The 24456-nt window shown below is 38.5% G+C and overlaps 1 protein-coding gene across 2 annotated transcripts in view; it reads left to right on the top strand.

The window, feature by feature from the left end:
* Positions 1-23815, top strand: part of CDC123 (cell division cycle 123) — a 35078-nt gene extending 11263 nt beyond the window's left edge. The window contains exons 7-13 of one of the 2 annotated variants that reach the window (XM_052788752.1): positions 5918-5966; positions 7610-7685; positions 10657-10779; positions 14475-14503; positions 19915-20043; positions 21791-21928; positions 22537-23815. In XM_052788752.1, the coding sequence (XP_052644712.1) occupies positions 5918-5966; positions 7610-7685; positions 10657-10779; positions 14475-14503; positions 19915-20043; positions 21791-21928; positions 22537-22563 (571 nt within the window). In that variant the 3' untranslated portion in view covers positions 22564-23815. The remainder of the gene's footprint in view (positions 1-5917; positions 5967-7609; positions 7686-10656; positions 10780-14474; positions 14504-19914; positions 20044-21790; positions 21929-22536) is intronic. The other variant, XM_052788753.1, reaches the window with a different exon arrangement.
* Positions 23816-24456: the final 641 nt, after the last annotated feature.

The raw sequence follows: 24456 nt of genomic DNA, 5'->3' as shown, positions 1-24456 counted from the left end.
CGAGCTCCTTGGAGAATTCCTGTTGGTTAACCACTTTCTAATGAGTTTGGGACACAATCAAGTGTTTAGCAAGCACCACTTGATTTAGAAGATGTGGCAACTCCGTGTGTATGTTTGCGCTCTTAGTTTGTGCCATTTGTATGGTAGAATGAGTTGGTTTGACCGCCTTCACTGAGACTGAAATCAGTGCATTTTCTGTCAGGTTTTATCTCACATCAGGTAAAGTTAGTGCCTCAGCTATTCACCTTGCTTTCTGCAGGCAGTGCTGACTTAGTCGTAGAGGTAATGAATGCATTCTAGCTCCTATGTTGTGAGATTTCACAGCATGGGTGTTAACTTGAACCATCAATAATTCCGCCTTAAGTTCACACCAGACTAAGAATGGTAGTGGCTGAGCAGCCTGTAGCAGGCACGCTCTCTTCTACTGACCCTGCTGTGGGAGAATAATCTCTAGCTGAAAGACAACACCTCAAGTTGCAGTAGTCCAATCTATTTAAACTCCTTTTCCAGTGTGGTAAGACCACATGCGCTGCCAGATAGCACAGTTCAGCTAGTGGGTGGTAAATAAGCAAACCTTATGAATTGATTGTGGGATCACCAGGCAATCTAAAGGTTAAGTTTAATTTGAGAAGTGTTGTATTTATTTCCCTTCCTATAAAGTCTAATCTAATGTTGGTATAAATTTGGGTTATGGGGTTGGATTTTTTTGTCAGAACAGGCTTTGTTGTTTTGGTAAGGTAGAGTTAACATGGGCAGTGCAGCCTTCCGATTTCCATGAATTTGCATGGAAGTTGTACTTACGACTAGGGGAATGTGTGTAATGTGTAAAATCACTTTGGTCTCCATGGATCTTATATTTTATGAATATGTTGTACTTGATTAAAGCACATATTATTGTCCAGTCTGTGCATGGTATTTCTGAACTGCTAAGTTATTTGTACAAAATGTCCCCATCCAAACAGTGAAATGATTATTGCTGAATCAGAATGGTGGTCTTCCTTAATTATACTATTGATTAGCTGCCAGTTCCCTCGTCCTTAGCAAGCAGAAACTAAAAATGTAGCTCGCATAAGAACCCAAAATGCTGAACAAATGAAAATTGGTTACATAATACATCCAAATCCCTTGGAAGGGCTAGTTGGAGAAGGGATAAATGCACTGTATTTCTACTTCTTTCATTAATACTCAGTATGGTCTAGAAGTTTCTTGCCCGGCATAAGTAACAGCTGAAATGTTGTATACCCTTTTTTATTTGTTGTTTTGTTTTCTGTTCAACTGTATGAATTTAAAAATCCACTTCACGGGTCATAATATGGAAGAGACTTTGCAATGGCAATTTGAAGATCTGTTTCTTAATCCAGCTTTGCCAGTGATGTCAGACTTAAGGCAAACCACTTTCTTTGCCTCTTCCTTCCTCTCCCATTTCCTATCTGCTTATCTGGTATCGATCCATACGTTGTTCAGGTCAGGGAACTGCCCTTGCTGTAATTCTCAAACCATTGCAAGTTCCAAGAAGACTTCAGCTATGCAATACTTCAGTACAAACCATTAAAAAATATGGCCTTAATGCAAATATACTGAGCGTGACTAGATAACCTTTGACTATTTTAAGTGTTTGGATTCTCTCATGACGTTGACACTTTGTTTGGTTGAAAAGTTCAGAATAATGAGTTAACTTTCCTCCTCGTTAATTTTGTCTAAATTAACAAAGACTTCACAGCAGTTCACTCATTAATGTAGTCTATGTTTCTGCTTCAAAGTAAGCATTGCATTTTACTTAGCTGAGGTCACAAAAAAATTGTGGGTGGTGTGATCCTTAACTTCTCAGGATTTAATGTAGACTTTCAAAAACTTAGTGTAGTGGATATGTGATTAAAAAAAAAATTCCGGTTGTAATTAGGATTTCTGTTAAGTGATTAAAACTCCTCTTTTGAACAAAAATCCTTTTAAAGCCCTGTTGAGTGTATTGGTTTAGAACACAGTTTTCTTCCTTACTGTTAGAATGTGAGGACTACATTTTATTAAGACATGATTGCCCACCTTGAGACTGGTATAAATATTAGCAGTAGTTCTAATTATATGCTGATGCCCTTTCAATTATAAGCTGCTTGTTATATCATGCTTGTTAATAAACCTTGGAAATTTTGTCAAACTTCGGAGGTTGTTCCTGTTCTACAGGGCAATACTGGATGTTTTAGATCTGCAGGCACTACTACTGAGATTTTGAATGCTAAAGTGTTCTTATTTTTCCAGTTGTTTAATAATCACAACCGTAGAGGTGAAATAAAAAGTCCTGTAAGTTCAACCTTGTTGAAGAAGCAACCTGATGCAGAGAACATCGTTTGCAGGGATTGCCCTTTGATGACTTACAGAGGGGGAGTATGAGTCACATGCAAGAATGGTTGTTTTCTGATGTGCACTTAAGTGTTGTAAATTGACTCTCAGTATTTTACTAGACCAGCTGGTGTTATGAACCCATTACTTCTAGAAGTTCATTCCTGAAAACTTTTTGAGAAGCTGTTTAGGCAGGTGAAGTAAAGAGTGTAAAAGTAGCTACTCAACCCTGCCTAAGCCCAGGAAACGGGGTGAAGGGACCATCTATGCCACATTTAGTAGGTAAGAAACATCTACTAGGTTAACAGAGCAAATGAAACAACTCCCACTAGGCCAAGGAAAAGTTTCCAAATGTATTAATGTGCAAGATACAAACGAACATGAAGGGAGATGCAATTTTTTTTCATTTAGGTGTTTCTAAGAGGGCTTGGTTAGAATGTCAGTGCCTGTTTCTGAGAACAAGTGAGAAAGTCTGCTCTTGGGTGAGGTTTAGCCCATCAGGCTCCTAAGCACATTGTTTAACATTAAAAGCTTGCAGATGTTTCATTCCTTTTTGTTTTTAAGCTAGCATTCTGACTACGTTTTTGATACCAGACTTAATGCTTCTAAATATTGAATTACAAATTGTAAAGAAATTACAAAGTTTTTCTGAGATGTTGAGGAGTCACAGCCTGTGTTCTCCTAACAGAACATAGGAGGCAGTGTTGGCTCATAAAAATGTGACTTGGCACTCAGGATACCTTTTTTCAAGAACGGTAGCTGTTGGTTTAGACATCAGTATAACCTATTTCGAGGTAGACAGTTCCACATGAGAGGATGTGGAAAATGAGGCCTTTGATGATTTTTTTTCTTGAGGGTTTACTCACATCCCATTTTTCCTAGCAATTTACAGTGTGTAGTACAAGATCCTCTTCTGAATGGTGCATGAATTTCCTATTTCTTTTAGTCCTTAAATTTCCAGCAAGGTTCAATATTCAAGAAATAAAGATGCAGTTCAAAGACTGTTAGAAGTTCCTCCTTGATTTTTTATTTTTTTTTTAATTAAGGTTTTAAAATAAACTGAGATGATAGCAGGGGAACTGTCAGGTACAGAATAACTTTTACAATTCTCGTTATATTCATAACAGTTTGTTATCCATAGAATAATCTCAGTGATTTGCAAATGAGTTCATGGCTCTCTTAGCAGCATAGGTACTGGAGGTCTTACAAACCCTCTTAAATTGTTTTTCTCAGTGTCGAAAACTGAACCCCATAATGACTTCATGTAGTGTGTCCTGTTGCAAAGTATATGCATTTGGAGATTAACATACAGCTCCTACATACCAAGAGACCTTGATCCTTCTGTTCTTGATGTCTAAGCATAAATCTGTAAACAAGCTGTTGACCACAGCACAAGGCCTATAAGCAGTACAGTTTAATTCCTGCACCCGCAGTAGTATTCAAAATTACAATTTTCAAAAGCTTCAGAAAAGAGAGCCCAGATATCTTTCAATTTTGGGTTCCTGAAGTCTTTCTGATTCTTCTTTCAAGTATCTCCAAACCTGACTAGGATGTGGGTTAAAGAAACCCCGCTTAGCTTCCTGCCTCTTACGATCAAAAGGCCGTATGTAATGGACGAATTCAGCTGGGTCTGAACAATTAATGCTACAATAAGTTGGTAAAAAATACAAAATTGCAACTACCGCAGGTTGCCCAAAATTTACCCCCCAAAAAGGGATGATCGTAACGTCCTTTTCTTGACAAAAATTCAGGACACTATTCAGAAGGAAAATAAGACGACAAAAAACCTGAGTTTATTTTGTCTTTTGCTGCGTTCTCCCATTTTTTCCTCATTTGTACTCTGTCCTGTGTCATTAAGACTCAAGAAAAATAATGTTACTGTGTCTTGCAGTATTTTTGTCTATATTCATCATTTGGACTGTTTGCTTGATTTGGCAGCAATACCTGAGCAGTCTGTGTGCCTTGGGATGGCACCCAAGGATTTAATTTTCTGACTTATAAGGAAAGAGGAAGTATCTTTCCGCACATAGCTCTCACCCAAAATATTTGACGGTTGAGCAGGGGATAATTTTGATTGTTCATAAGGCTGGTTTTTGACTGCTGGAAAAGGCTGCCTGTTACTGGAATGAAGCAGATTATAGGTACCGTGATCTCAGATATGGAAGTCTGTGAGAGGTAATACACGTCCTAGTGTGCTGTGACTGTAAAACTCCATGTGCTGGCCTTCAGCTGCCTTTTTATATATAGTTTATAATTGCTTTTGTGTGTGTGTGATATTTTCTTGAGCATGGTAGTAGGCATATATGCTAGTAAGGGAGGAATCTTGACTCTAGCAAAACTGCAGGCTGTCATGAGTTTGTTTCTATTTCCTTGACAGATCTTAAATTGCGGTGAATATAAACTGTAGTTGAAGGATGTTATCTGTTTGCATAGGTTTACAGATATATATGATCTGTTTGATTACAGTACTTTTGGAAAGCATGCCTGCTATCACCTTTCTTTTCTGTGTGTAGTGCATATTAAAGTCTAAACTAAAATGTGTGAAATTTACTTCTGCTGGCAGCATATTGAATGAACTCTTACGACAGCTCTTTGCTTCAAACCGAAGGCTGGGCAGCTGTGTCTTACAAATGCAATGCTTATATTAGAGATGTTAGACTTCTGGATTGCTTAACTAAGTTCAGTGCCAAAGGGAGATAGTATAAATGTTGCCATTTAAGACTATTGCTCAGTAGTGACCCTTTACACAGCTCTGTGCATCAGCGTAGTTTGTTGCCAGTAAGGTCAGGGAGTACACTTGGAAGGAAAATGCATGTTATTTTGCTAATTCCCTTTGAAAGTTATAGGATTTATTGCAAGATTTGCTGTAAAATGACAACAAGGTGCATAGAAGTTGGCTTGGGTATAACTGCCTCCATGCCTGATAGTTCCTGAAAGGTGACACAGAGAGTCAGCTACTCAAAAGAACAAAAACCTTGACATCTGCTTGCAGTTATGGAAATAGTTTTGTTTATTCCTACTCTCAAGAGATTTGTAAGAGTATTTCTTAAGGCTCTTAATTTAGAAAGATACCATGCTGTGGAGTCAGGAGTGGCGCTGGTTTGCATCCCGTGCTCATGGAAATGAACTGCTGTAGGGCATGACGATGTGTCTCTGTTGTGTGGTTTAGGAAGTTAAACATTAAAAGTACTAGGGAAAACATGCTGCAATGAAACTAGATTAGATTGCTCAAGTTTATCTGGCTCTTTGAGAATACAGTTACGCCAACATAACAATAAAGAGGAAAGGAGCAGCACTGTTAATTCAAACAGAAAAAACTCAACAATGAATAAACACTCATATTTTAGCCACGTCCCTGTCCAAATGTAAGTGCTTCCAGATTAAACTAGATAAAAACAGATTCCCCCTGCCCCGATAATTGTCAAAAGGTTTGTTATTGATGTATTGAATTTACTTGGTTTGTACGTCTTGGAGATAATTTAACGGTAGTTTTTGTGATTCACAGTTTGGGATTATTTTTCTCACTATGGCTAAAATCTTATATGTAAAAGCAGATTTTGATGCCTGTGCCTTACTTTTCCAGATTTATTCACTGTACTGATGATTCCCCTGATCCTTCCTTGGACTATGAGGTAGGACTCTTTGTGTGATTTCTAGGTAATTTAAATGAATCGCTCACAGGCAGGGTGCCATTTGTGCTTGGGTATGTGCCCATAAAATTTGTTTTGTTTGTTTTAATTGTGTTGCTTGGACAGTGTGGGGAGGTCTGGTTAAGCAATACAGGTCATAAGGAGTTTGTTGAATTACAGATCAGATGAGCTAAAGTTCAGACTTTTGAAGCCTCCTTGCAATTTCCTCTCATGTCTGTCAGGTTTTGCCAGGAAGGACAAGCTCAATAGCTGAAAGTTTTATAGTCTTGATAGTATGCTGCTTGTGAATATCACAACCGAGATTACTAAGAGAAAGGCTAGCAGTAGTGGCTGGGGACATTCTGAACTGAAGTGGTCTATTGTATCTTGTTTCACATGCTTGCTACCAGATTAAAATGTCAGGCTAGTGATGTAGATGTTAACAATGCTTTAAACTGTTTGTGTGGTGCTATTGCTTTTATGATAGCATCTAGTCATTTCTCTAATAATAATTTTTATGTAAATATAGCATTAGTCATCCTGTGGGCTTAAAGGGCTTTAAAAAAGTGAATTAACTATTTTTTTTAAAGCACGATCTAATGCGCTTTAAATATACAGGACATCTAAAAGTTGGAACAAAGAATTTCATGTTTACACTGTAGTTAAGAATGTCATCTTTGATTACTGAGGTTTTTCTACTGCAGTTGATAGGTGTTGGGAGTTTCTAGTATCCCGTAGCAGTAATTGAGGCCTTCAAAATAATGGATCCATCTGAATACTTCAGCTTAGGAAATGCAGAAACTTGAGAAAGTGCCAGAGATATGCTTTAATTACCAGGCAGTCTGTCCTATTGACTATAATAGTTTGGTTACTATTTCTATCCTATGTCCTTATTTTAACTGATTTGCGCCTTCAAAGGCGTCACAGAATTCTGCTTGGTTATGTACCAGAATAGAGGTTGATTTGGTTAAATTTAATTCTGCTCATCAGTTCTTTTGACTAGGGAGCAACTTTCTGCCAATTCCCTGATGGATTTGTTGTGTTGTACAGCAGGGTTTTTGTTTTCCACGCTTTATCAATTAATGTAACTTTGAAGTTGTTTCTAAATAATTTCACAGTTACAAATGCCGTACAGAGTGGAAGAGCATAAGGTAATTAAGGTGGGAAGGGGCTCAGGAGGTCTCTAGTACATTCTCATGGTCAAAGCTGGGTAAGCGATGAGATCAAATCGGGTTGCTTGGCGTTTTACCAAATCTGGTCTGAAAGCCTCAGTGGATGGAGGCTGTGCAGCCTCTATGAGGGAGCTGTTCCAATACTTGACAGTCCTCATGGTGAAAAAGTTTCTTCTTATGTCGAGTCTGAACCTTTCTACTCTAAACTAGTTTGGACTAGTTGGTCTTTAAAGGTGCCTTCCAACTGAAAGCATTCTGTGATTCTATGAAATGAAGTCTAATTGCTTTGAAGTATTTGCTAAGATGATTTGTGAACTGCAGGTTAAGATTCTTTTATTTTCTTGTATCAGGAATAATTTCAGAGGTCATCTTATCACTACAGCAAAACTGTAGATCTAGAAGGTATACCTGTTGACAAAAAGTTACCTCTTACCTTTCTGAAACAATACTTTGTCATTTGTTTTTCCTCTATAGCTTGTTCTTCGCAAATGGTGTGAACTAATCCCTGGTGCAGAATTCAGATGCTTTGTCAAGGAAAACAAACTTATAGGTAAGGATTTTCTTAAAGATACAATTATTAGGTGAAGTTCTCAGGAGTTTCTCTGATTCCTTGAATCAGAGCTAAATCTGAAGACAGTTCTTTCTTATCACACCTCATTTCTGGAATTAATGTTTTCTTCTTTCTGTAACTTAAAATGTGGTGTGCCACATTTCTCTTTCCACTGTATTTGAAAGCCTGACGATACCGTATGCTCAATATTACAGTGGGAATATTCTTAATTCTGATTGCTTACTCAGAAACTTCACCCAAACGCTGTTTTGTAAGTGACGTTCAGGAGCAAATTGCATCGTAGCCAGCTTGCAGAATGAACACAGAGGCAGTTGGCAGTTTATTATGCTGATAAAACGTGACCACATGTGGATATTACATGCAGAAAGTTGGGGAGGTCAGAACATGTCCACAGGTGTATGAGGTGTCTGAGTTCATATTATATTCAGTGTAGCCAAGTCAGAAAACCTGTCGATCTGTTACTCTGGTTCAAAATCCTAAATGTAAAATGTCTCAAGTGGCACTGAACAGCTAGGGTATGCACAGTGTGCAAAGAGCTGGTGGGTGTATCGGGAGACCTGTGACAGCTGGAGGACAGGCAGATCATGCTAGAGCATGTATTTTGGCAGCTCTAGGGTAAATTTAGCTGAGTTATACCTCTCTGGATGTATTGACTATTCTCTGCTGACTGTAACAGGAGCTTAGACACCTAGTGCACATACAGGTGCTTGAATTGAGGGCTTGAATTTCAGGCTAAATACTATTCTGGAGTTTGAATTCAGTTTTGGTGTGGTCTACCATGCAATCTTTAAAGATGAACAGAAACGTAAGTAGCACAGGACTGGTGCACATTTGTCCTTAAGATTGAATCGTTCTGCCTAAACTCTTCTAACAAGAAAATGTTATAGCAGTGATGTAGCAAAGCTCTAACCCAGAAGGTGATTTTTTTGCTTTAAAATAAAACCAAGTTTGCTCATTTTGTCTGTCTCATACCTACATATTCACAAGCACTAAGACGCGTGCATACAAGTGGTCTGCCCAGGGTTCCTTGTGATGATATGGAAGGGATATTACCTATCTAGTCCTCATTGTTTCTCCTGGCTTCTTCTCAGCATGGTGACTGTGCTTGTTTTGGATGTGCCTTTTTGTACCTGTTAGGAGCTGTCAGCAATTTGTTGCTCCATCCTGTCCCACCTCTGTGAATCATTAGGAACATACTCCCTGTTCTTTGTTTCCTGATCTGGCTGTCCTATGGAGCTGCACATAGATGTTTTGGGATGTGCTAATCTAGGTGCTGTCAACACATACCGTTCTCAGCCCTCTTATTTGGCTGTTCCTTCTGGTACTTCTACGCTCATCCTCCCATTCTCTCTCCACTCATGCCGATTGCAGGGTTTATTACAGTTCTCTGTAACAGAGTTTATCTTGCTAATAGCAGAGATTCTCCATTAAGCCAGTATTGCTTAATGGCTACTCACATAGCTTTTTGGAGGAGGAAGAGCTGAATCCTGTCGTGTTACATGCTGCTGGAACACCACAACTGCCAGAGATCTGCATCACTGTTAATAACCTCTAAAACATCTGAATGTGGATTTATTATAGAATATATATAGTGATACTTACTTTCAAATCCTCAAAGCATTTGTACGCTGGCTAATTAAACACTCCGTACATGTCATTACTAGGTTTTGAAACCTTGTAGATATACCAGTATGGGTTTTTTTTAGCACTCCAGCTGCATTTCTGAAGACAGTTCCAAGATTTTTCACATGTTCCCATGCTTTTAAAATTAATAAGTCTGTCAGTCAAACTAAGGGGTGATACTTGCACAGTGTAGTGAATGTTTTTGCAGTTACGCATCTGCATCCCCTGAGACACCACCATCTCTTGGTTTTTGTTTTTAAACCTGAGTTAAGCTTTGCAGTGGTATTAATAATTGAAAGTTCCACTGACGTCATAAACTTTATATGAACTTCTTTAAAGAGCACATCTTTAGAGGTAGTCAGCATTGTCTTACAATAAAACTTAATCTCTGTGTTTTGTATATGGTTAAAACAGCAAACTGCCATCATTGATACATTTTTCTTGGGGGATTCTGGCTTTTTCTTTCCCTAAATAGCATGAGTTACTCATTCTGCAGTGATGGGGCAGATCTTGATTTGACATTTGTCCAGCAGGGTATTGCAGTGGCTTATGTTGACACATCCTGTATGAGAACTTCCATCATGTAAGATGCATGCAAGTGTATAATCCTGTTGATTTCAACTTAAGCTATTGTCTTGTGGACAAACAAATGTGTGAAATTAAGAGCTTGTGATGTAGCTGGGATAGTTTATCTAATGTCAGATATGCAAGAAAGCTCTCAACGGGGCAAATGGGAGAAATAAGGTACTAGACTGCATGCCATCTCATTGATTTTAGGATTTAAGGTTTCACCTGTAGTGCCTTATCAAACAGGTACGCATTATTCCACGCTTAAAAAATTGGTTAAACGAGAATCTTTATGGTATGCTAGGATCTATCATCTTTGCTAATGTGCAACCTTAGCCTCTACCCTTTTCATTTCATGGTTCCAAATTCTGGTCCCTACATCTGATGTGCAGAACAGAAAAGGTTTTTGACCAGAGTAACCAGAGGGAATAAAATGGAAAGCAAAAGACAGGAACTGGAAACTTAAATATAGGCAAAGGTTATTCCTGAAATTCACTTAAAAATAGTCAAATCATGTACATATAAAGTGAGGTTCACGAAATGTAGGACAGAACTGTTCAAGCAAAAGATTCCTAATGGAAGTGCTTTAAGTACAGGAGAGTAAAGCCAAACAGGAAGTCATTGGTAATAGCTGAAACTTGGCAGAACCCCATCTTCTGGAATATAAATTATAATGTGCATGTGTGTGATAACTACATTTTGTCTGGTGGGGTTTTTTGCATGCCTAAAGCTCTTTATAATGAACTAAAATTATTGACAGGTATATCACAGAGGGACTACACTCAATACTACGATCATATCTCTAAGCAACATGAGGAGATCTGTAGATCAATACAGGAGTTTTTCGAGAAACACATACAGTATAAATTCTTGGATGAAGACTGTAAGTATCTTAAGGCTTCAATTAGCAAGGGGAGCATGGGGGAGGGAAAAAGGATGTTTATGAAGGTTTTTAAATACTTATTGCACACATAGTTACAAAGACTTGAAAACAGAAATGAAGGGTCTAGCTCTTTGAAGTTTTTTTGCAGGGTAGTGGGAGGTTTGAAATTGAAAGGGCTTGCAGGCCAAACTCCATAGAAATGAGACCTGTCCTCCTGCCCCCTTGCTGTTGCTGAGCCAGGCTTGTTTTCTCCACAGTGCACTGCGTTGCAATATGCTAAATTCCAATTTGCTGCTGGAGATCAATGTTAAAACGGGTACTTCTCAATAAATAATGGCATCCCCGATATTTTAAGTCTGTGGATATGCAGCTCTCTCTTCATAGGTATTGCTTTCACAGGGCTTGGTTCTTTTTAACTTGGGAGAGTCTTATAGCTCTTGTGGCTAGAGCGTGCAAAGCAATGTAGTTTTTGAATGGCTATAAAATTGGCAACAAAAAAACCCCTGAAGGAATAGGCTGGAGCTTTTCAGGAAAACACAATGAATGAGTGAAAGGTCCCTTCAGCAGACATATAATGACTTTTTTTTTTAAGGCTTTTTTCCCCTTATACTTGTTTTTAATTAAGAAAAATTCTAAACCTGAGAAGTGAGGTAGGAAATGCTTAACAAAAGGCATTCAGTAGTAAGAAGAAGTCTTGTTTATAAAGATGTTGTCAGATGTTTGCTGTGAAATTATTGAGGTATTCCTTGAAGAAAGCATTTTTTTTCAAGAAGTTTTATAATAATGTCTCCTAGAATATTGATGCACAGGAGTTTAGCTGCTGAAACTTTTGAATAAAGGCCACGGTATTTGATACACCTAAGCAGCACAAGTGAATTGTCTTGTTCTTTAAATGTGGAGTCCTTTGCAAATTTTATTGGAAATAGTTTCCTGATATGGTTTAGTGAGAATTGAATAGGGTTCCATTGTGATGGGTGATCAGTAGTGGTGAAAAATATGATGAAGAAATTTAAATTGTGTCTGGCGTAGACCAAACCTCAGTTTAGTAAAGTACATAAACATAAGAATTGTCTGGCAGTTGTATTGTCTTTTATGAAGCTTTGAAAACTCAACCTTTAGGTAAGTTTTGAACATGGTTAATTATTTTGCTGAGCCACCAGAGCAGTCAAATAGATCTGTCCTGTCTGACTTTCTGAAAAAGATGCTTTCTAATACCAGTCTCTGTTACATTAAAATTCTTAATAATTTGACTCTGCAGGGTTCCCTTATTTCAGCCCAGAGAAGTTCTCAAGGACCACTGCTTGGAGAAGACTGGTAGTCTGGAAATCAGTATACTAATTTAATAGGTCTATAGCCCTAAAGTTTTGAAGTAAGATCAGTCATATAGATCTGATGTTCTGATTACTGTCTTTTAATTTTCCTCTGTGTTCCGATGTAATTTTAGCTGGTATGTAATCAACTGATAGATAAGAATTCAGGGCACTATTTTTGGAAATTGATGCCTAGATTTAGGCCCTGAAACTGCTGTCGGGTGAACTGAAAGATCTGAAGTGTCATCTTATGTAAAGGATGTAAAACTATGCCATCCGAGTTACCTTCTGGGAAACGGACATTTCAGGGTGACCTTCTGGGACGAAGGTTTGTTAACCTTTTGTTCTTAGGCACTAAATGCTGGTGGCTTGTCCATCTGCAGAGAAGTGCCACACAGAAAATGTCTCCTGGTTTTTGTCTTTTTTACCACCTTTCATTAATCCCTAATCATATCCCTTGATCTGCTGTCTGGTAGCATATGTGTTGTTAACAATAAAAATCTGGGTTTGCTTGTTTTGTTTGCTTTTAAAAGGGAAGGTATTATAGCTTTTTTCCCGACTTCTTATTTTGGTGGGGATTTTGATGCTGTTTGCTCTGCTTTTTCCAGTTGGTCTGGTAGCATCTCCAGATGGAAGAGTTGAGTCAGAGCAGTAGGATAACAGATGGGTGAATGCTTTATAAATACTTCGAAATGCTGTTAGAACCTTCTAAATACCTTTCATAAGAGCCCAGCAAGAACGGTGTTCTGGAGGTATTGATACTTGCCCTCCATTTTGAGCAATTGCTGGTAAAGTTTTACTGCAGTCTCGCTGGCACACAACACTCCTGCTCTGAGGTGGTCCCTAAGAAGAGGGAGCAGTTCAGGTTTTCTTCTCTGTTAAGTGTTTTGCGAGCGTCCTGAACTAGTCACCAATGCGCAATCAGTCTTAACGGGGATGTAAATCCCACTAAATGCCGTTAGCCTCAACGATTGCCATAGGCTTGCTTTAAGCTGAGAGGTGTAATTTTATAATAAAGCTCAGATGCAAGTTTTCCATTAATGGAATATGACTAATGAGAGTACATGTACAGGCAACAAGTTCAGTTGAACAGCTGGAGAAGAAATCTAGGGTTGCTATACTCCTCTTTGCATTGATGAGTTGCTTAGCCACCAAGGGCTTGTCTTCTTGAGAAAATATAGCACTTAATTCCAGAGTGACATTTTTAAATTGACGTAACTGAGCTTGTGCAAACAGCTGTGTGGATTTTTAGGCTATATGGTCAAAAACAGTTACATGACTGGCTTTGGTGCTTTTGAGTTGTGGTTTGCCCTTAGCCCAGCCAACTTTGCATGAAATGTTAATGAAGCTGCTGAGTAGCTTTACATGCATGGATGTGATCAATCAACATCCCTGTTACTGACGGGCAGCTTCCTGAGTAGTCGCTGAGGCTCAAGTGTTCTTCAGTCATATCCTGAGTTTAGTTTATCCTGCTTGTATTGGGAAATTTCTTAGCTGAAATATTCCCTTCCTGATTAGTGAAGGAAGTGACAATACAGCATTTGTCTGAGGTTTTTCTAAATCTGGCTTTTTTTTTTTTTCTTTCTTTCTGCTAAACTGGTACAACTTCTGCATGTAGTCATGCCTGAATGCTTATCTGTCGATTTCCCTAGCTGAATAGAAAGACAAATCAAAGATTTGTTTAACCATACAGAACAGAAGCTAATAGAAAGATGCATGTACAAAGATTCACACTTAATTAAGTCAAGGGGAGGGACAACAATGGAGCTACACAAGGCAGCTTTGCGTCAGTCACTGAGTAGCAAAGGGTCTGTTTGAAAGAGCTGTCGATAATTAGTAGGTGTGCTGTATCTGCTCTGGGTTACATTAAACATAGCCATTTCACTGCCACCTCCTCCTCAGCACACCCACCGACCCCTTTGTTCCTACAACCTGTTTGTCTTGTTACTTGCTGAAGTCCTAATCTCCTTCAAGCAGGAATTTTTTTCTTATTAAATGTTTGTGCAATGTCTAGCACAGTGGAGTCTTAATCCTTCCTTGAAATTTCTCCGTTCTGCTGTAAACCGAACAGCAGTAATGTCGAAGATAAGCTTCTCCCTGTGCTAAGAGTTTATCAAATGTTCTTCATTGGGGGGAAAAATTAACAGAAGAAACCAATATTAAATGGAAAAACCTGGCAGCCGATCTCTCTGTGCATTAACAATAGTTCTTGAAATGTTTCAGCTCCCTTGTGGAAATGAACCTAATTCTGGCTTGCAGTTCTTTAGACATATTGACTTTGCAGATTGCGCTGTGTACACAAGTATCTATTCGGATTTAGACATATTCTGTGAAATTGTATATCTTTTAAGATTAACATAGTTTTTTTTTTCCCCTCCTTTTCAGTTGTTTTTGATGTGTACAGAGACAGCAGGGTAAGTGAACAATAGGTTGTATGTAATTGTTTATTCTGTGGAAACTGAAATGCTACAGCAATGAAGCAAATAATAGCTTCATCTTCCTAGAAGTGGTCCTGGCAAAAAAACCCCAAACAAACAAAAAAAACCCCCAAAACAACTTGATGTTATCATTCTGTTCACCAGGTCTTTTTCTATTTTAGATACTGTCCACAGTGGGAGAATAATAGGATTCGGTGTGTAAATATGTCTATGCCAGTGATGTAATTATTTAGTAAATACCTTCCAGAGAAGTAGTCTGTCTTAAAGCACATAACTTTGGCTTCAGCTGCAATTTTGTCAGTTCTGTGAGTCTACTGAAGGCAATTTAGTTTTCTTTTAAGAAAGATGGGTACTTAATCAATGTCACACGACATTACTGAATTGTTTTAGCGAAGCACTACCTGTTACTAAGGTTCCCCTCTGCATAGTGCTTAGTCTGGGTGCCTTTGACTGAAATGTATCTGAACATTCAGCCAGAATGGCTGGGATATTTAAAAAAATAAGGCAGGGGTGATATTTTGCTCACTAAAAAAAGTTTGGGGGATTCTTACCATGTTTTCCTCAAAAAATCATTCCTTGGGCTTTTTTTTTTTCCCGTTATGTTTTTACCTATAGCATCTGAACTTAACCAAAACTAATCATTTCATCAGATTATCCTTGTGAGGTTGGAAAATGATAACTTGTACTTATATATGGAAGTCTAGGGTATGAAGGGATAACTGTCAAAAGAGTATATGAATGTGGCATGCCCAGTTTGAGACAGATGGAGGCTAATTTTTTTTCTTTAAAACTGCTCCAGCTGTGGTTCTGAGTGCTCAGCAGATCAGAACCCTGAGCATCCAGATAGCGAGGGAGTGGGGAGAAATGTCCCATCTGAACTTCAGCTGCCAATATCAAAGTTAGTCATCCTGACCTCTCCCAGTCTCAATGGAGAGAAACAGGTCAGATGAATTGCGCTTGAAAGGCACACATTTATTGTTTTAAAAGCAACCACAACCAAAAATGCATTGTGTAGCCTTAAATCTCAAAACCTGATTTTGGGAATCACAATGTGATTTTGGGGAGTCACATTAGTGCATGAGAAGTAAGTCTTTGTTTTAGCTTAAATTCCTTTCCAAATCCTAAACCAGAAATGCAAAAAAAGAAAAAATTGCTATATACTTTTGCTATACACATTTATGAGTCTCACTGTTGGAGTTGTTCAGTTACTGGATTGGAGAAGGTCTTTATTTGAGTTGAGTTGGGAGTATTTGTAGTAAGTCCTGACTCTGACTTTGAATGTTGCTAAAGTATTTTGTAGTTGTGTAATAGTAAATTCTGCCATAGGTTGCAAAACAGAAACTAAACAGGAATGTGTGTCATGTGAAAAACAACTGTTGTACTGTTACTCAGCACAACTTTTAACGTAGGTACCTAAAATCAGGCTATGGGCTAAAAAAAGCCATGCTGATCGGTAATGAAAATTACCTGCCCAGGCTCAGATCATCAGACTTGAGGATGCTGTCAGGCAAAATGAGGAGCAGCGCTTCTTCAGCATTGAACCACGTTCTGCCGTTGGGTACTCTGCCTCACAGCTGAGGCATGAAGACAGATTATTTAAGTAAAAGGTTTCAGCCTGTGTGATCTCAAATGAGCATTGTTTCTTCATCTGTCAAGATAAAATATGTTTGTAGATATCTCTCAGTGCCTTCTACCCTCAGGTCTTGTAAACTGCCAGATAGCCCTTTGTGTGTCAGATCCACCGCCTTTCACACATACTTCTGTGGTTTGCAACTGTATTATTCATCGCTCCCTTTGTACGTGAGTTATAGGCAGCAAAAGAATATTGAGTGTTGCTGAGTGTGATTAATTTCCAGAGCCCATGCTCCTCATGAGGCTGGTTGCACAGCAACCTCACCTACAGAACGAGAGAAATGCCCAGTATCTGCTTGTTTTAAATTCTTTCAACTCTAAATGTGCATCTTGGAGAAGCTTGTTCTTTGATATGGTTGTGAATGAGAGCAACCCCCTCCTTGTGCTTGCTTTAGTTACTTGAGAGACTGTATGGGGTAGGCTGCCACAGGTCCTGCTCGTTGAGTTGGAGGGTGGCATAGAAGCAGTGGTGGCCTGGTTGAGAATAAGCTTTTATGTGTCTGCTTTTCCTGTTACACTCTCTTTACCGAGCTCATCTGAGTTAGTGCCTGACTTCTCAGACAAGTCATCTTTTAAGGAAGAAACACTGTCATACAGTCTTTCAAGTTGGATGATCTGGAGACCTAGTCCTGAAGAGGTTATGTTGCAGGACTGGTAGCCTGTTTTCATTTGGACCCACTTCTGTTTTGGTTTTTTTTGCTGCTAGCAGTTCACAGTCGTTGTGCAACAGCTGACAAGCCTGAGAATCAGCTCTGCTGTTGCTCTTTGTATTATCTCCCAGGTGTTAACAACTTCTAACTACATTCAAGACAAGTCGCTGTGGTAAGACAAAGAAGTGCAGTGAGTGCCTCCAGACCACTGCTAGCTCACAGCTGCTGTTGTTAATGTGCGAACTAGTGCTTGTGTCTCTGCCTTGTGAGCATTGTCACTGTGCAGGAAGGTGCAGCTGGAGTTAGGGAGATATAAGTTTGCATTTTATCTATTTTTTAAATTCCTTTGAACAGTCTTTGTCATAGGCAGTTCCTTTCAGCAGCATGTTGCTTAATGCTTTAGTAAAACAAAGTGTGAAGCTGACATGATATGGTAAATCTATTGGTTCCTGTTTTAGGATGAGAAAAATATCTTATGTAATACAGGTTGGGTTTTTTCCCCTCCAGATATGCACAACTTTGCTTTCCTGACTTGTGCATTTCTGTGCTCTCATATGACAAAGATTACTAATACCAGATGGCAGATAAATAGCTTTACTACTGCTCTTTAGTGCAGTGGACTACACGGTGCAAGTAATCTGAAACTACATTAAAATCATGACATTGCATATAAGACTTGAAAGAGCATTTAGTCTTAAGAAAAGAGATTTTGGTTACTGACCCAGAGTTATATACATTGCCGTTAATGAGCCTTGAAAAGGGATATTTAGTTTGTTTTGCTACATCTCATCAATTTGCAGCTACCAAAGCTCAGTGCAGATTTAAGACCATCTCAAGGAAAACAGTTGGTGTTGTAGATGGTGTACTGCTGTCTGCAGGGAGGGAGAAATACTGCTGGGTGCTCACAAAAAACAGGTGTCGCTTTCAGTAGTCTCAAAACCAATTTTCAGTTTTTTCCAGGGTACATTTCTTCTCTAGAGAAACGATTTTGAGTTCCTATGAAAAAGCTGAGTTTCATGTATTTGGGGCAAGGAGGAGTCTCTGTGAAAGCCTTTCATAGGGAAGTCCTTTGTTAAGTATAAACACTTCTGATGCAAGGAAAAATTCTCTGAACTGCTTAACGAACTTTACCAGCCGTTGCTTCTGTCTGTGATTAAATTGGTTCATTAGCTTGTTTTTCTAGTGTGATAGAATGAATCTGAAATTACAGATTCCTCCTCCTGCTGCCTTGGAGCTAATAAGATGTCCCCATTAGCAAAAGTAAAACATCACTTATAATAAGAATTTGTGACTGCCTTTTGAAGAGGAACAGAGATGGAAAATGATAGCAGAGCTTGCCCCTGTTCACCCTCTGCACTGATGGTGTCTATTTGTGCAGAGGTGTTGCACTAGAAGATCAGTGCTTCTTCACCCTTCCAAAACAAGAAAGAAACCACGTGGGTCTGTCCCCCCACAATTTGCAGTTTCTTTTGTAGCTGGTCTGGTTTCAGTACTACTGTTGCAGTGCATTGGCTTCTTAAAATTTGCTCTGTGAGAGCTGTACCCCGTGGATCTGCCCTGAGAGACCTGTGAAAGCCCGCGTGCAACCACACGCTCTCTGGTCACGGTGCTGGCTCGGTTCCAGTTTACAAGTAGCATCACTGGTTTCATCTGTGCTGGGACTCCCCCCACCTGCATGAGTAACTCTCTGTGGATGATAACAGAGCAGCCAGAGCATTTCTGTTCTCTATTGTACGCGTTTCCATGCATTTCCTATTCTATAGTGCGTTAGTGCCTGTGGGGGTAGCTTAGGCAGTGTGGGTGGGAGAGGAAGTCTCCATGTTACTCCATGACTGAAGGCTTCAAAAGCATCTTTGTAAGTTAGAAACCAGATTGCTGTAGTGTAAATCATTGAAGATGTTTGCTGTTTGTATCAAGATAGGGAAGATCTTTTAAAGAAAGAAGATCCTTCAGGAATGAGGGAAAGAAAGAGAAAGCAAAATAAGATTTTAGTAGCTACACAGTCTTCAGGTTTGTTTTCAAATTCCAGTTGATCTTTAATAAACACAATAAAACCCCTCAGTCCTGCTTATGTTACAGCAACCTTTTTCTTTCCATATTTGATAGATCTGATTTCTTCCAGATGTAGTACTTGTTTTGCAAATTCTTACTAGCAGTTGTAGTCATATTTCATTATAATTTATTATAATGTTTTGTTTTATGAGAATAGATGACACTTTCTTGGGTAAGAAAAGATGGCCCTGTGCTGGGGGTTGTATCTTGAGATGACTCAAGGAACGCAAACTATTTCTTGCTCCCCCGCAGATGTCTCTGTTACCTTTAATGTGTCTGTTAGTCTCTCTGCTTTCATTTTTCAGCTGTAAAACAGGCATGCTGTTGTGCATGCTACCAGAACTGTTTGGAACACAAATGTATTAAGATGAGGTGGGAGAAACTAGTCTGGACTGCTAGTAATGGCTATATTAAAAATGCCTTTAAGTTATTCTTTATCTGTATCTGTGCAGCACCTTTCAGCTTTCATGATCTCCCCTAGCATTTTGCAGACCCTGCTCTGTATGTTTAGAGTTCCTTCTGAGACCAAGAACAGCAATTCTTGTAGACTGCTGAATGTACAGCAGTGCTGAGGTGGCTTTTGATGGAAAGCAAAATCCCTGTTTGGGTGGTGTTTTTTGTTTGTTTGGGGGTGGTGTTGGGTGGTTTGGCTTGTTGTTTTTTTTTTTTTTTTTAATATATATGCCTTGTTCATGCTGTCTGGGGATCTTGGAGGACCATGGGGTTTAGACAGAACTTCTGTGGACTCATCTGAAAGCACCTTGCATAGAACTGAATTCAGTTTATTTGAGCTCTATTTGATCTTCAGTTTAACAACAACAACAACAAAAATTAGTAATTCATAGCTTGCTGTGTTTTAAAACTGTCTAATGTAAAGGATATTAGAATATTTTAAGTGCTTAAAACCAGGTGATTTCAATTTTGACATCTTTTTGTCTAAAGACCAAGCATACTACAGTAATATATGTGTATTCTGATTTTTTTCTTCTTTTTTTTTTTTTTTTTGGTCTTAATTCTGTGGCTTGTTGTAATTCTTCTATTGTTCCATTGCAGGGTAAGATTTGGTTAATAGATTTTAACCCATTTGGTGAAGTAACAGATTCCCTGCTATTTACGTGGGAAGAACTGACCTCTGGGAAAGACTTGAAAGGAGACCAGGGTGAAGGGGAAGCAACAGAACAGGTACAGCCCTGCGGTGAGGGAGGCTGACTAACAAATCCAACAGGCATTAGGGCCTTTTTCTCTTTCTTTCTTTGTTATAATCAAATTGTGATGCAAATCCCATTGAAGTGAATGGATTCCTTACATCATGAAACATAACCTCTTTGTAAGTAGAATCTACCATATTATACAGTAGTTAATCTCAACAGCTATTGCATGCTAGTTTTAAATGCCTGCAAGGGAATCTTTAGTTCAAACAGCAAGTACAAGCCCATATTGCAGCTTTGACCACGGTTGCGAAGAAAATGCCGTGAAACTTGCTTTTATGCAGTTTTGATGCGCTCTTCTCAGTTTCTCTTAAACTCTGTTACTTTTCTATTTAATCACTTAGTTCTGCTTTGTTCCTGATATCTGTCATACAGTTTCCCAGAGCTCTAGATTTATGTTTGGGGGAAGGCAAAAAGAAGCTTAACTTCTGTCTCTCCCTCATATCGGATACCCTCAGGGAAGCCTTGTCCTCTGGTTGAACTCCCTGGACTTGCAGAGCAGGGCTTTTCTATCCCTCTTCCAAGCTGCATTGCCTCTGTAAAAACAAATAACTTCCCGTTAATACAGAGAGGGAGGAATAATCTTAATTTATTTGTACTCCAACTTTTTTCGCACTGCATGCCTGAGACTTGCACATCTTAACAAGTCCTTGGACAGCATGGGCTTTTCTTTTTCTAGCTGTTAAACTGCATTAGAGCTAACTGAAATGACATGTTTTATTGAGCTGATTTTAACATTTGAGCTTTGCTTTAGTTCTGTCGCCATTTTCATAACACGTTGAAAGGGAAATACTCCACTCTGCAGGCTATCATTCATGCCATTTTCTCTTAGTCTCACCGTGTGGCTATTGCTGTATGAAAACCCATTCAATGAACCTTCCTGCTGAAAGCTGTGTCTCCTTTGTTAAAACACTCCCAATTCTTGAGCTGTCCATGGGACACCTGAATTTTGTTTTGAGGATTTCTTTTTCTCAGTGCCAGATGCTTTACAAAGTTTTCTCTGGTGTAAGCCTGGATGAAAAGTAGAGTGACTCATCTTCATGCTTCAGCATACATTGATCACAGAATCTGGTCTGAAGTTACTGAACTTCTGTCTTTAAAATGAAGCTATTTATTGCCATACAGTGGGCAATTATGTTGTATGTCAGTGTGTTCAACTGAAAATTATATCAGGTTACCCAAAACCTGTTGCTACAATTGTGCATTTAGAGATATTTTTGGATATTTTATAGAGATACTTTTGCCTTCAGTAAGTAGATTGGTTGGAAAACTTGGATCATAATTTCAGTAAGGTTATATTTGCAAACATGGGTTTAAACAAGGAACCTGTGAAGACAAGTTTAGGGATTCTATCATAAATATTTTCTTTATCCACATATTTATGTAGATACTATTGCACAAAGTTCCTTACAGCTCCATTGTTACAGCACTGTTTTAAGTGTATGTGTATTAAATGCATTAATAATTGATACAGTGTAGAAATTTTAAAGTGAGGGAATGAATGCCTTTATTTGACTCTTATTAACATTTTAACTTTTGCTTAAGTGGGCAGAGTTTTTAATGAGAGAACTACAATTTTTAGAAAGTGCAGGTTTACTTGAATGAATGCCAAATAGACTCATTGGCAAAGTGACTCAGACGATGTCATGGAGGAGTTCAAGAAATGTTGCTAGCTTTATTCACATACACTGTTCTTTTCTTATCAAATATCTTTTCCAAAGGACTATCCAGTTTTCCGTTGTACGAACAGTAAAGTCACTGTCCAGCCTAGCCCATACCTGAGTTACCGACTGCCGAAAGATTTTGTGGACCTTTCTACAGGAGAGGATGTTCACAAATTAATTGACTTTCTTAAACTGGTAAGAAGTAGTGAAAAAAATTTCTGACCTTCCATCTTTGTGACACAGCAACATCAAAGTGCCTGGAATTGTGCTTTTATAATTAACATAAATGTAAATACCAATGTAGTATAAATGGAAATGTATTTTTTGAATGGCTGAAGCTAATGCTTTTAAGAACTTTAAAAGTTAGAAGATAAGTATATTAGGAAAAAACAAACACTTGTTCCTTTTTCAATACAATTTCTTTGTTCCTTTGATGGACAGTGACATGAAAACATGACATCTTTGTAAGCTAGGGAAGGGAGGACAGGTTGTCTTCATCTTGACCACTGACTTCTTCCACCACCATCATGTCTTCTGGTTCTTGTATATTCCTTTGGTTGACGTATGGGGCAAATCTTGTTCTTTACTGGAAATAAAATCCTGTAGTTTGGGATGGGGGAGAGGGTTGATATTGCTCTGTTCCATTTGCTGGAAACATTATCTCTTACCATTCAAAAAATGGCTTAGAAATGTAGTCATTTTCTAACATCCATTGTATCTGGAAACACTTGTCATGATTTATTCGTGCTCTTACTTCAGATAACTGTGTCCTAACATTATGAACTCTCCTGTTCCGTTGACAGAAAAGAAATCAGCAAGATGATGACTGAGGTACCAAGAAGAATTATGTTGAATTACAAGCAAGAAATGTGGCAAAAGCTATATTTAGCATAACTATTAAGCTATTGATTTAAAGAAAACCTGCTTTTTATAGTCAGTGAAAGAACTGAAGAGCTGTTCATCCTCTGTGTCTGTTGGTTTATATAAAAGTGTAGAAAAGCTTTTTCAGGGAAACTTGAAAGGTCAGGGTGAGTTCTCACTAGATTCCAGGTTAAATACAATTACACCATGGTGCAAGCAAGCAACAATCTGAGTACAACTGAACGACTGCTTTCCTATCTCATACTGTGAAGATTGATGCCATTGAAGTATGCCATTGGACTCTTCAGTGATAAATATGACAACATTTAATGCTTGTGCAGTTAAAACGTCAAGCATTCTCTGAATTTAGGCACAGTCTTGCTTACAATATAGTATAGTCACAAGGAAAGAAAGGAATGTACCTTTTTTTTCTGTAGTAACCTTTTAAAATTGCAAATTGACTTGTTTTGTGAGCACTTCTTATCCTTCCTTTATGTAAAAAAGAAGAGAAAAAAAAAGTGGAGAAGAGGTTTTTTTTTTTTCTTTGTTATGAGGGCTAATACTTCATTTCAGAGAATAGCTATATAATTATAGCAGACTACTTAAGGTTTGAACATTTTGCATTTCAGGAATTTGAAATTCTGAATGCATTTCAAGGAAAGTAATATTTTCACAGTAGCTAAGGTTATGAAATTTGTTAAACTTCACCAAATTTCATTTCATTTTCATAGTAAAGCTTTCTCGAAACTTACTTTTTAACATGATTACATACTAGACATCATCTGTGGCTTTAACAGAAATAGTTAAACATAACATCAACCTGTAATTTTATATGTGGACTCAGTCTTGTTTCTTTTGTATCACATCTCTGAGTTTCTTAAGAAAATAATTACTCTTTCAGCTCTTAAAATTCTGTATTCATTTGGTGGTTCTTCATGTTTTTTGTGTAAAAGGAAGCTTGGCTAAATCTGGGGAAACAGAAGCTCTTGTTACCGATTGCTGTTACTTGGGAGGTGGGGGGTGGACAGTTTCAGATGAAGAACCAGCTAACTTCTGGATATAAGTGCTTGCATGGCATCAGTAATTTGTTAACAGTGTGCACAATTCCTGTTGAAATGAAAGGACATTTGGAGGTGCTCATAGCCCCTGGAAACTGGTTCCTATTTCAAACCAGGTATGTGATACTTTGTGTATGTATATAAAGCTGTTCATGTTCCTTGCCTTGCTTTTGCTGTCAAATTGATATGGTGCTCGGTTACAATCTGTTCTTAGATGTAAATCTGAGCTTAGATGTTAAATTATTACTTACTGTCTGTATTTAGCTTCAGTTTTGAATGAATACTTACTCTAGTTAAAGATTATGCAGATTAACAATCCAGTTCTACTAAATACATTGACGAAACATCACAGATTAAAGCTCCTGCAGGCTGAGAGTACAAGATCTGCCCTACTCTTGAAGCAATGGAATCTTCTTAATAGCTTTTTGTACACAAAGTAGATGATCATTACCTTAGGGCTGGGCTATCGAATCATAGAATGGTTTGGGTTGGAAGGGACCTTAAAGATCACCTAGTTCCAACCCCCCTGCCATGGGCAGGGACACCTTCCACCAGACCAGGTTGCTCAAAGCCCCATCCAACCTGGCCTTGAACACTGCCAGGGATGGGGCATCCACAGCTTCTCTGGGCAACCTGTGCCAGCGCCTCACCACCCTCACAGTGAAGAACTTCTTCCTTACATCTCATCTAAATCTGCCCTCTTTCAGTTTAAAACGATTACCCCTTGTCCCATCACTACATGCCCTTGTAAAAAGTCTCTCTCCAGCTTTCTTGTAGCCCCCCCTTTAGGTACTGGAAGGCTGC

Source organism: Harpia harpyja, chromosome 6 (genome assembly GCF_026419915.1).
Source record: "Harpia harpyja isolate bHarHar1 chromosome 6, bHarHar1 primary haplotype, whole genome shotgun sequence".
Taxonomy (NCBI): Eukaryota; Metazoa; Chordata; class Aves; order Accipitriformes; family Accipitridae; genus Harpia; species Harpia harpyja.
Note: the sequence above shows the minus strand (reverse complement) of the source record. Positions and strands in the feature narration are given on the sequence as shown.